The following is a 13,263-nucleotide window of genomic DNA, read 5'->3' on the forward strand; positions in this document are numbered from 1 at the left end:
CTAGAATTAATAATACAATATAAATAAATGTAATTTTAATAAAAGTAAAAATGTTACATAGACACACACATTTATCTATCATAAATGTATTTATATTTTTACTTTCAATAAAATAACCGATCAGGCCTAACATTATGAGCACCTTCCTAATATTGTGTTGGCCCCCTTTAGCTGCCAAAACAGCCCTGACCCGTCCGGGCATGGACTTCACTAGACCCCTGAAGGTGTGCTGTGGTATCTGGTGCCAAGATGTTAGCAGCAGATCATTTAAGTCCTGTAAATTGCGAGGTGGGGTCTCCATGGATTGGACTTGTTTGTTCAGCACATCCAACAGATGCTCGATTGGATTGAGATCTGGGGAATTTGGAGCCCAAGTCAACACCTCAAACTCGTTGTTGTGCTCCTCAAACCATTCCTGGACCATTTTTGCTTTGTGGCAGGGCGCATTATCCTGCTGAAAAAGCCACAGCCACCAGGGAATGCCGTTTCCATGAAAGGGTGTACATGGTCTGCAACAATGCTTAGGTAGGTGGTACGTGTCCACATGGATGGCAGGAGCCAAGGTTTCTCAGCAGAACATTGCCCAAAGCGTCACACAGCCTCCGCCGGCTTGCCTTCTTCCCATAGTGCATCCTGGTGCCATGTGTTCCCCAGGTAAGCAACGCACCTTGGCTGCCCATTACCCTGTGGCCAGTTAACCACTGTTCCTTCCTTGGACCACTTTTGATAGATACTGACCACTGGAGACCGGGAACACCCCACAAGAGCTGCAGTTTTGGAGATTCTCTGACCCAGTCGTCTAGCCATCACAATTTGGCCCGAGTCAAACTCACTCAAATCCTTACGCTTGCCCATTTTTCCTGCTTCTATCACATCTACTTTGAGGACAAAATGTTCACTTACGGCCTAATTATATATCCCACCCACTAACAGGTGCCGTGATGAAGAGATAATATATATAATTATTATATACATATCATTTGTTTGTTTTTTTGCAAGAAAATAACACATATAGGTATTAAAGTGTATTTTGACATGTAATGTTTCTACAGTATCTTAAACTCTTGTCACTGTATAAAAGATAACAATGGGTTAAATATTTTATTCGCCCCTCATCCGACTGAAGCTTGTCTTATGATTTCCATTATGAGCCTCTCACTGCAAACCGTGTTGCACACTGACGCTTTTATTTCCTTTAAATTACATTAAACTGCATTTCTATCCGTGTTGGGACGTCATTTTTGCTTCCATTCTCAAGGCCCAGGATGCAGCTTGTTAGACTGAAGAAACACAATGTCTCGTTTACTGTTAAACGGTTTAAAACAAAACAAACGTACAAAAGGTTATACATGTGTCTGATGGCATTATTGTGATCCAATAGGGATTGGGCTAAAACGTTTGGCCAACGCACACGCAATGAGAGAACAGTTCATCAAACCAAAGTGTTATTTACCACGGGCCAGTTTCCAGATATTTTATCAGTTTCTCATCAGAAGAAGCCATGTTAAAAAAAAATCCTCAGTCCTCAAAAGTGAGAGAGGAAATGTGATCAGAAAGCCAGTTTCTTCATCAGCAGGTAAACCCTGGAGTCCACCTCAAACCCATGCAAGTTATTGGCATCTCCCTGAAGACGCATCAGCAGACCTCCGTAAGACACGTACGCCGATCTGTGCACACACACACACACACACACACACACACACACACACACACACACACATAAATGTTACAAAACACAATGCATGAATCAATTACATAACATTATAATTCATAACTATAAGAAAACATGCATGCATTGCACTCACAATGAGAAATGTCAAATTAAATAGAGCAACTAAAATTCATAAATGTCATAAAGCCGGCAGAAAAACCCCCACTCACAGTCGCGTGGCCGCTTCTGTTGAGGTTTCATCGCCTTCGATCCTGTAAACCTTTCCATACATGACATAATCAAACTGATCCGCCCTGCAGAAGAACAATACACACCAGATATTAACATTAAAACAGCTGTGAATATATGGTAACGTGTGATTTATTCCTGTGATCAAAGCTGTATTTTCAGCATCATTACTCCAGTCTTCAGTGTCACATGATGATGATCAAGAAACATTTATGATTATTATCAATGTTGTGAGATTTTTTAGGATTCTTTGATAAAGCATCATTTTTAACATTATTAGGTGTCTTTACAGTCACTTTTGATCAATTTAATGTCAATAAATCACTTTTCAAACAAATAAATAAGCGCTGAATAAACCCTTTTTAAGGAAAATAATAAATCGATTCCTAATTGGTAAATTAAATGTAGGGATGCAAAAATGTAACAATCAATGTAATAATAATTAATCTTTTTTTTTTAAATAAAAGTGGTTTAATTTCATAGGATTAAAAGATAAATTAAATAAAAAAATATTATGCCTTCCTTTGATTGCCAGAAAAAATAAAAATACACAACACGGAATACATGAAATAAAAACTTTTCTTAAAAAATATATAATAATATTTTTAAATGAATAAATTGTTGTTATTAATTCAATTAATTAGACATGATTTAAAAATATTATTTAAATTTAATTAAAAAATTTCAATGGAATCCAGAAAACTTAAAACAGAAAACACAGAATTTGGTAAAAACGAAACAGATTTTTAACAAAGAAAAAAAACGTATTTCATAGGGCCCTATTTAGGGACACGCCATTTTTGTTCAACTTTTAATAAATTATTGTTAAATTGTATATTTCTTGATTTCAATTCATTAGACATGCTTTTTGATTACTAAAATGTAATTTAACCATTAAAATGGGAAAACGGAATTTGGGAAAAATTAAACTGGATTTTCATAGGGCCCTAGGCATATTAGCTGATAAATCTAAATTCTAATTTTTTTATTATATTAAAAGAGCCTGATTACAAAAACAAACGTCTCACCATTAAATCCATGTCCCAAACACACAATTATGATCTTCTCATTATAATTTTATGTAGCTGATATGACAGACTGTATTTTCCTTTTTGAAGTGATTCCAATCATATTCCCAAACCAAATATTTTAAAGTTTTAAATATGGATATTTTTCTTACACAAATGTGCCACTTTATTAACCCCCCGGAGCCGTGTGGAGCAGTTATATGATGGATGGATGCACTTTTACTTCATATATGACCCATCAAGTCAATGCCATTATAAAGCTTTGAAGAGCCAGGACTTTAATATAACTCTGATTTTATTCGTCTGAAAGAAGAATGTCATATACACCTAGGATGACTTGAGGCTGAATAAATGGGCTAATTTTCATTTTTGGGTGAACTAACCCTTTAAAACATCTCCATCTTTTTATTCAGCTACAGCGCTAGCTTTATTAGGGATTTCCTAAAAACATCATATTACTTCTCTTGGAGGCATATGTGGCGCCCTCTGGCTTCCAGTATGAATGAAACATGAGTGTGTTTAGCGCTCAGTAGTGCTCACTCCATCCTATTTTGGGTAAAAAATAGGAAAAATAATACTTCTCACTAAATAAATGTATATGATAATCCATGTTTTTCTCCAGTGTACAGGAGATTTGTCCCCACAGTGAATGCATAAGAGGTTCAAATTTCATATTAAAGACATGGACTTCTTCTTGATTTTGAATACCTCCTGACAAAAATTAAGAAATTGTCATAGATTTATATAATAACGATATAATATTTAATAATAAATCCTTAGACCTTTCTAATGATTTATAGCAATAGCCTTCCTGCATGTTAACAGGCAATCCTGCAGTTTTTCTGTAAAATATAAATATTATTATTTTCTTATTTTTAAATTGTTATATTTATTCTTAATTACTCTATTTTTAATTTTTTTATAATGAAAATGTTATTGCAATAGTAATAAGTATTTTGATAAATATTTGTATTTAGCAATAATCATAATAATTATTATTAGTCATATTAATATACAAGCATGATCTTATATACATTTAATTTGTTAAAAGAAAACGCATTTTAAATCGCACATCTTTTTCTTCATAAAATTGTGCAGCCCTACCGACATTTTTTATATTGCATTTATAACCAATAAATGTTAATTTAGTGACATTTTTTATAATATTTCAACGATAAACAGACAATTACCTAGACGGTCTGTCATCTTGAGGGTTGTATTCGCCGTCATCCGGCGTGCCGTCCTCATACAGTGTGCTGGCGATCACCAACCTAAACTTGTCACCTGAAAAAACAATATACGCGTGTGTGTGTAAATAAATCAATATAGAAATAATAGTGACATGATGACACAATATCAAAAGAAGACTGAACATGACTGACTCACCGAGATCAACAGGGTAAATCTGGATGTTCACATCAAGGATCAGGTCCATTTTGAAAGACTCACTTTCACAGTGAAGACGGGATACTAATAACAAAACAAAAAATATGTATCATTTTATTTCATTTTAATACAATAATACAACAGTTCTTTCAGGTTCTTGATTCTGATTCTTTTCCAGTCGTGTGATATTCCTCCAGTATCAGCACTGGAACCGGTTTACCGTTTGTATCACTCTGATTGTGGTGACTGTCATGGAGGTCGAGAAATCCACCATCATTTTACAAATACTGTTTTATGAAATGTAGTTTGAAAAGTTTTGTAGGTGAGAATGTCGTTATTTAGACCACAAATATGTGACTCATACATAAACATAGCTCCTGTTTTAAAATGAGTTCAGTCAGACGCTTTGACAAATGTGAGCTCCAGGCCATGAGCAGCCGTTCAGCGTTCATGTACCCGCAGAGAAGAGCTTCATCTCGGACAGCTCGCTCTTACTATATGTAGATAGTGCTTAAACATGATATATAATTATTTTGGGAGTATCGATTTGCACATGTTCCAGTGCAAATCGATCGTTTCATAACTTTATATTTAGGCTGTACTGTAGGTCTGTCGTACAGTGCTGCTTTTGTACGCTTGACTGTAATGTTTGCTTGTGTTTATTTCCTGATGTCGTTTATAATGGCTATTGTTGTTTATTTATATATTATTGTTCAATAAATATTTTATACAAATAATATGACGTACAGTGAGGCAAATAAATTTGAACACCCTGCTATTTTGCAAGTTCTCCCACTTGGAAATCATGGAGGGGTCTGAAATTGTCATCTTAGGTGCATGTCCACTGTGAGAGACAATCTAAAAAAAAAATCCAGAAATGACAATGTATGATTTTTTTACTATTTATTTGTATGATACAGCTGCAAATAAGTATTTGAACACCTGTCTATCAGCTAGAATTCGGACCCTCAAAGACCTGTTAGTCTGCCTTTAAAATGTCCACCTCCACTCCATTTATTATCCTAAATTAGATGCACCTGTTTGAGGTCGTTAGCTGCATAAAGACACCTGTCCACCCCATACAATCAGTAAGAATCCAACTACTAACATGGCCAAGACCAAAGAGCTGTCCAAAGACACTAGAGACAAAATTGTACACCTCCACAAGGCTGGAAAGGGCTACGGGGAAATTGCCAAGCAACTTGGTGAAAAAAGGTCCACTGTTGGAGCAATCATTAGAAAATGGAAGAAGCTTAACATGACTGTCAATCTCCCTCGGACTGGGGCTCCATGCAATATCTCACCTCGTGGGGTCTCAATGATCCTAAGAAAGGTGAGAAATCAGCCCAGAACTACACGGGAGGAGCTGGTCAATGACCTGAAAAGAGCTGGGACCACCGTTTCCAAGGTTACTGTTGGTAATACACTAAGACGTCATGGTTTGAAATCATGCATGGCACGGAAGGTTCCCCTGCTTAAACCAGCACATGTCCAGGCCCGTCTTAAGTTTGCCAATGACCATTTGGATGATCCAGAGGAGTCATGGGAGAAAGTCATGTGGTCAGATGAGACCAAAATAGAACTTTTTGGTCATAATTCCACTAAACGTGTTTGGAGGAAGAAGAATGATGAGTACCATCCAAAGAACACCATCCCTAATGTGAAGCATGGGGGTGGTAGCATCATGCTTTGGGGGTGTTTTTCTGCACATGGGACAGGGCGACTGCACTGTATTAAGGAGAGGATGGACCGGGGCCATGTATTGCGAGATTTTGGGGAACAACCTCCTTCCCTCAGTTAGAGCATTGAAGATGGGTCTAGGCTGGGTCTTCCAACATGACAATGACACGAAGCACACAGCCAGGATAACCAAGGAGTGGCTCTGTAAGAAGCATATCAAGGTTCTGGCGTGGCCTAGCCAGTCTCCAGACCTAAACCCAATAGAAAATCTTTGGAGGGAGCTCAAACTCCGTGTTTCTCAGCGACAGGCCAGAAACCTGACTGATCTAGAGAAGATCTAGAGAGTTCACTTCCACCATTATAACTGCAGCCTATATTCCCCCGGATGCTGATGCCAAGCTTGCTATGAAAGAACTTCATGCAGCCATCAGTAAACAACAGACTGATCACCCGGAAGCTGCTTTTATTGTTGCAGGTGACTTTAATCATTCAAACTTAAAGTCAGTGCTACCCAAGTTTCACCAGCATGTTTCCTGCCACACCAGAGGAAACAAAACCTTAGACCATGTTTACACAAACATGGCTGGTGCTTACGTTGCGACACCCCTCCCCCACCTGGGACAGTCAGACCACATCTCTTTGTTCCTCATCCCCAAATATTCACCCCTCATCAACCGTGTGAAGCCATCAGTAAAGACCATCAAGGTGTGGCCTGCGGGGGTTGATTCCACACTCCAGGAAAGGTTTCTACACACAGACTGGAGTGTGTTTGCTTCTCAAGCCACCAGTGGCGCTCACACGGACATTGACTCCTACACCTCCTCTGTATTGGATCATATCAATACCACCATTGACAGTGTTACAACCCAGAAACAGATCACCACATACCCAAATCAGAAGCCATGGATGAACAGGGAAGTGCGACTCCTGCTGAAGTCACGCAATACTGCCTTCAGATCAGGAGATGCACAAGCCTACAGCGCATCCAGAGCTAACCTGAAGAGGGGCATCAAAAAGGCCAAGCACTGCTACAAGCTAAAGATAGAGGGTCACTTTTCCAACTCTGACCCTCGACGCATGTGGCAGGGCATCCAGGCCATCAGTGACTACAAACCCCCCCACTCCACCCCCGCAGCCACTGATGTCAACTTCCTGAACGAGCTAAATCACTTTTATGCTCGCTTTGAAAGAGACAACAGAGAAACTGCCACCAAGCTCAAACCCTCAGCTGACCCACCAATCACACTCTCCTCCACAGATGTCTGCAAGTCACTGAGCCGGATCAGCGCGCACAAGGCTGCTGGACCAGACAACATCCCTGGTCGTGTTCTCAGGGCATGTGCGGAGCAGCTCGCTGAGGTTTTTACAGACATTTTCAACCTGTCTCTTGCCCAAGCAGCTGTACCTTCATGCTTCAAACGCACGTCCATTGTGCCAGTGCCAAAACACTCTAACCCGAGGTGCCCTAACGACTACCGCCCTGTAGCACTCACACCCATCGTCATGAAGTGCTTTGAGCGGCTGGTCCTGGAACACCTAAAAGACTCTCTACCATCCACATTGGACTCACACCAGTTTGCCTACCGCAGCAATAGGAGCACAGAGGATGCCGTTTCCATGGCACTGCACTCTGTGCTCACTCACCTGGACAATAAGAACACTTACGCACGCATGCTGTTTGTTGACTTCAGCTCAGCATTCAACACTGTCATCCCAACCAAGTTAATAGCCAAACTTGGAGACCTGGGCATCAATACCTCAATGTGCAACTGGATTTTGGACTTCCTAACTGACAGACCCCAGAATGTTCGTTCAGGATCCACCTGCTCCACATCCATCACACTCAACACTGGTGTACCACAGGGCTGTGTGCTAAGTCCGTTTCTCTACTCCCTCTTCACCTCCGACTGCAAGCCTGTGTATGGATCTAATTCTATCGTCAAGTTTGCGGACGACACAACGGTGATTGGGCTCATCAGCAACAACGATGAGACTGCCTACAGGGAGGAGATCCAGCACCTGGCCACATGGTGCACCGAAAATAACCTGCTCCTCAACACCACCAAAACGAAGGAGCTCATCGTGGACTTCAGGAAGGAGTCAAGAGGCACACACGACACCATCCACATCAATGGAATGGCTGTTGAACGTGTCTCCAGTTTCAAGTTCCTGGGGATCCACATCTCAGCGGACATGTCGTGGACGACCAACACCTCCAGCCTGGTCAAGAAGGCTCACCAGCGCCTCTTCTTCCTGAGGACACTGAGGAAGAATCAGCTCTCCTCTGCTATCCTGGTGAACTTCTACCGCTGCGCAATAGAAAGCATCCTGACCAACTGTGTCGCAGTATGGTATGGGAGCTGCTCTGTTGCGGAGCGCAAGGCACTGCAGCGGGTGGTGAAAACTGCCCAGCGCATCACAGGGACTCCACTGCCTGCCATCGAACACATCCAGAGGAAACGCTGTCTGCATCGAGCTCGCAGCATCCTCAAGGACTCCTCGCACCCAGCCCACAGACTGTTTTCTCTCCTGCCCTCCGGCAGGCGTTTCAGGATCCACCGGACCAGGACCAGCAGACTTAAGAACAGTTTTTTCCCCAGAGCTGTCTCTTTATTGAACTCAAACCCCCGCTGATCCACTCCCCTCATATACTGATAACTCTCCTACCTCACATCCACCTTCACTTTGTTATTTGCACTACCGACTCTTTATTACAGTAACAACTGTTTACTTATTCATTTTGCACTACCACACCGTAACTGGATTATGCTCATTTGCACTGCCGACTGTTATTTACAGTACCTACTGTTTACATTTGTATTTTGCACCGTACTTCTAACTGTAATATGCAATCACTTCCACTGCACTTTTACACTTTTTTTTCGGATAGCTTCTGTCCATAATTTATTGCACTACCTTAATCCACTGCCATATTCCTAATTTTAGCCTAACATATCATTGTATACCTCTATCTGTAAAATTCTGTTTATAGTAATAGCCATCTGTATATTATATTATATTCATAGTACATATCCACCTGTAAATTCTGTTTATAGTATTAACCATCTGTATATTATTCACTGTACATATTCACCTGTAAATTCTGTTTATAGTAATAACCATCTCTCTATTTATAGACATATTTATATATACTCAGTACATATCCATGTCCTGCACTTATGCAAACGTTGTATATCCTGCACTTGCTGCTATTGCACTTCTGGTTAGACCTAAACTGCATTTCGTTGCCTTGTACTTGTACTTGTGTAATGACAATAAAGTTGAATCTAATCTAATCTAATCTAATCTGTGTGGAGGAGTGGGCCAAAATCCCTCCTGCAGTGTGTGCAAACCTGCTGAAAAACTACAGGAAACGTTTGACCTCTGTAATTGCAAACAAAGACTACTGTACCGAATATGAACATTGATTTTCTCAGGTGTTCAAATACTTATTTGCAGCTGTATCATAAAAATAAATAGTTAAAAAAAATCATACATTGTACAAATCATACATTAGATTATGTCTCTCACAGTGGACATGCACCTACGATGACAATTTCAGACCCCTCCATGATTTCTAAGTGGTAGAACTTGTAAAATAGCAGGCTGTTCAAATACTTATTTTCCACACTGTATGTGTTATTGAGAAAGGGTCCATATGTGATTGTGATGTGGACTTCAGTAAGTTACATTATTACACCAGCAAAGAGTCTTTATGAGTGACTGGTTGTAAACAAGGAAGTTGTTTTAGCACCATCTTTGGAAATATTTTAAAAGGACAAAGATAAAGATATTGCTTTCCTCAGCGAACATTCAAACTGATTTTTTTTTATATAATGGATATAATATTATGTACATTGATCTGAAGAATGAATGCTATATCAGATGCAGGTGATACACTCTTTTAGTCGATCGCTCTCTCATAATACTCTACTACATCGTACAATAATCTTCAATGAAGCCTCTCTGCGTTACTCGCTATTAAAGGATTAGTTCACTTTTAAATAAACTTTTGCTGATATTTTACTCACCCCAATGTCATCCAAGATGTCCATGTCGTTCTTTCTGCAGTCGAAAAGAAATTAAGGTTTTGGATGAAAACATTCCAGGGGTTTCCTCCATATAATGGACTTCAATGGGCTCCAAACGGTTCAAAGTCCAAATGACAGTTTCAGTGCAGCTTCAAAGGGCTTTAAACGATACCAGACGATGAATAAGGGTCTTATCTAGCGAAACGTTCAGTTTCTGCGAGAAACCGAGCAGTATTTATGCTATTATTTTACCTCTTTTCAGACGAGCGTGATCATCTCTGAGCTCCGCCATAACTTCCGGCAAGTGAGGTCAAATACGAGCGTGGTCATAGATATATCGATCGTAGATCCTTCATTCTACTGATCCGTGCAGGTGCTAATGAGGCATCTACGTATACATCCATGACCACAATTGTATTTGACCTCACTTAGCGGAAGTTATGGCTGAGCTCAGAGATGATCACGTTCGTCGGAAAAGAGCTAAAATAATAGCATAAATACTGCTCGGTTTCTCGCAGAAACTGATCGTTTCGCTAGATAAGACCCTTATTCATCGTTTGGTATCGTTTAAAGCTGCACTGAAACTGTCATTTGGACCTTGAACCGTTTGGAGCCCATAGAAGTCCATTAAATGGAGAAAAATCCTGGAATGTTTTCATCCAAAACCTTAATTTCTTTTCGACTGCAGAAAGAAAGAGATGGACATCTTGGATGACACGGGGGTGAGTAAATTATCAGCAAAAGTTTATTTAAAAGTGAACCAATCCTTTAAGTGACGTTTCAGAATTAGTAACGGAGGCTTTGGCTCGACTGTTAAACTTGAGATTTGAATCCGTGGCGGAAGGAAGTAGTTCTGCACAAAAGAGTGTTTTTAAAGACATTCCATTGTCGTTTCTTATTTATTTACACACTTGTGCCGTCAAATCTTTGTATAAACACAATATCACACTCATAGCCGTGCGACATGGCTGTAAATCAGCTCAGATATGATTACCGAATCACAGCTGTACTGATATAGAGCGATAACACACGGCTTCTCGTATGATATTGCTAATTTAAGATGGTTAACACTGAAAGGATGACTGCTGAGAGATTTTTCTTGGTCACACAACAACATCATAGCAGTCAATATTGGGTTTCACTTTATTGTGATGGTCCACTTTAGACATTCTACAAACTATTAGTAACTTTGCAGCTACATATCAACTCTCATTAGAGTATTTGTAGACTGTTAGGTAGGGTTCGGGTTAGTAGAATAAGTTGACATGTAGTTGCAAAGTTACTTATAGTTTGTAAAATGTCTAAAGTGGACTATTGAAATAAAGTGAAACCCAATATTGTTCTGACATGTAAGGTCTTTTGTAGTGGTTATAGCAGTATTATACAGCATGTTTTTATTTAGTTTTCTTCACAATAGCCATTATTAAAGCAGCATTTACATCAAAATAATACATTAAAAAGTCAATCCAATAAAGCAAATAATAATTATTTATTTTATTACTTAAAAATTAAGTAAAAGGTAAAATCTTTGTATTTATTTTTTACTTAAACTTAAGTTTTAATGTTCAATGTTCAGTATCAATTATTAAAGTAGTATTTATTTACTTATTTATTATTTTACTATAATACAGTATTTGCATTAATATCAAACAAATAAACTAAAACATACTTAAATCTTCAATTACTTTATTTTATTTATAAATGCATTTTTTAATGTTTATGCACTAACGATCAAAAGTTTGGAATAATGTTTTTGAAAGAGTCTCTTCTGCTCACCAAAGCTGCATTTATTTGATCAAAAATACAGTAAAAAAACTGAAATATTATTAAAATTCAAAATAACCATTTTCTATTGTAATATGTTAAAATATAATTTATTCCTGTGATCAAAGCTGAATTTTCAGCATCATTACTCCAGTCTTCAGTGTCACATGATCCTTTAGAATTCATCATTCCAATATGATGATTTGATGCTCATTTATGATTATTATCAATGTTGAAAGTAGCTGTGCTGCTTCCTATTTGTGTGGAAACTGTGATACACTACTATTTAAAAGTTTAGGGTAAAATTATATTCAATTAGGCCACATTAAATTGATTAAAAGTGACAGTAAAGATATTAATGATGTTACAAAAGACTTCTATTTCACATAAATGCTGTTTCTTGAACTTCTATTCATCACAGAATCCTGAAAAATAAAATGTGTATCCGTTTTGTTTCCACAAAAATATAAAGTAGCATAAAAGACTTTACAAAAACATAACATTAGTCCACATTTTTGACAGCCAGTGTAATACAAATAGTACTTTAATAAGCTAAAGCAAATTTAATAAAAGAGTACAAATTAAATTCATATTCTCACCTCTGTCAAACTTTTTTCCATCCGGATCAATATCTTTCACATCAAAGATGTCCTCAAACAGAATCCCAGCCATCTGCAAACACTGGAAACGATGTTTTACTCTGATAAAACAAAAACGGGGCAATATTTAACACGTTTCATCTTAAAATATGAATGAATTACATGTCAATGCTTCATAAAGCCCCACTCTCGCGATTTAAATAATCGCTTTCTGCAAATATGACATACTTTCTCCAGATATAGTGTGCGTGAGATCGTTCCCGTTAAAAATCGGAGAGAAAAAGTGTATAAATAAACAACTTTCTTCTCATTCAACACAAATATGAAACATGCCGCGAAACAATGTGCTTCACCTCCGGCCACGTGATTTACTACTACATCCGGGTCGTGGCACGACGGTTGAATATTTATATTTTACAGTATAAATTAAAGTAAAATAATATACATTTAATCATTCTAGTTTGCTTTAAAATATAAATATTCCACCTTCGTACTAAATTCGTTGCATTGATTTTTTTTAAAAGGTGCTCATGTTTTGTATGAATTATATAATATTTGCCTGCATATACACGCACAAAAAATATAATCAGTTTTCACTCGACACACTTTAATAATACATTTTTGAGTAAATATAACATTACAAACGATCATATTTACATAAATAGAGAAATGCAATACATAAATAAGAAATAAATACACATAACGGATTACGTATAACTTTTTTAGGAGACTTGCAAGACATAAAATGATTTAAAAAAAATGCCATACTCTAAGAAACAAACTAATAATTTTCTCTTTTGAAACTCTCGAACATCAAGAAAAACACAAATGACTACATTTTATTTCACGTAAAACTACAATTGTTTTACGACACA

At 38.0% G+C, this 13,263-nt stretch overlaps 1 protein-coding gene across 1 annotated transcript; it reads right to left on the bottom strand.

The window, feature by feature from the left end:
- Positions 1 to 21: 21 nt before the first annotated feature.
- Positions 22 to 12,766, bottom strand: polr2h (RNA polymerase II, I and III subunit H). The gene is made up of 6 exons (XM_079807691.1): positions 12,617 to 12,766; positions 12,389 to 12,489; positions 4,315 to 4,398; positions 4,119 to 4,212; positions 1,882 to 1,965; positions 22 to 1,667 (listed from the first exon to the last, which is right to left on the bottom strand). Exons 2-6 carry the CDS (start codon positions 12,459 to 12,461, stop codon positions 1,550 to 1,552), a joined length of 453 nt encoding a protein of 150 aa, XP_079663817.1. The 5' UTR covers positions 12,462 to 12,489; positions 12,617 to 12,766; the 3' UTR covers positions 22 to 1,549.
- Between the last annotated feature and the right edge of the window lie 497 nt (positions 12,767 to 13,263).

Source organism: Gobio gobio (genome assembly GCF_949357685.1).
Source record: "Gobio gobio genome assembly, chromosome: 24".
NCBI lineage: Eukaryota > Metazoa > Chordata > Actinopteri > Cypriniformes > Gobionidae > Gobio > Gobio gobio.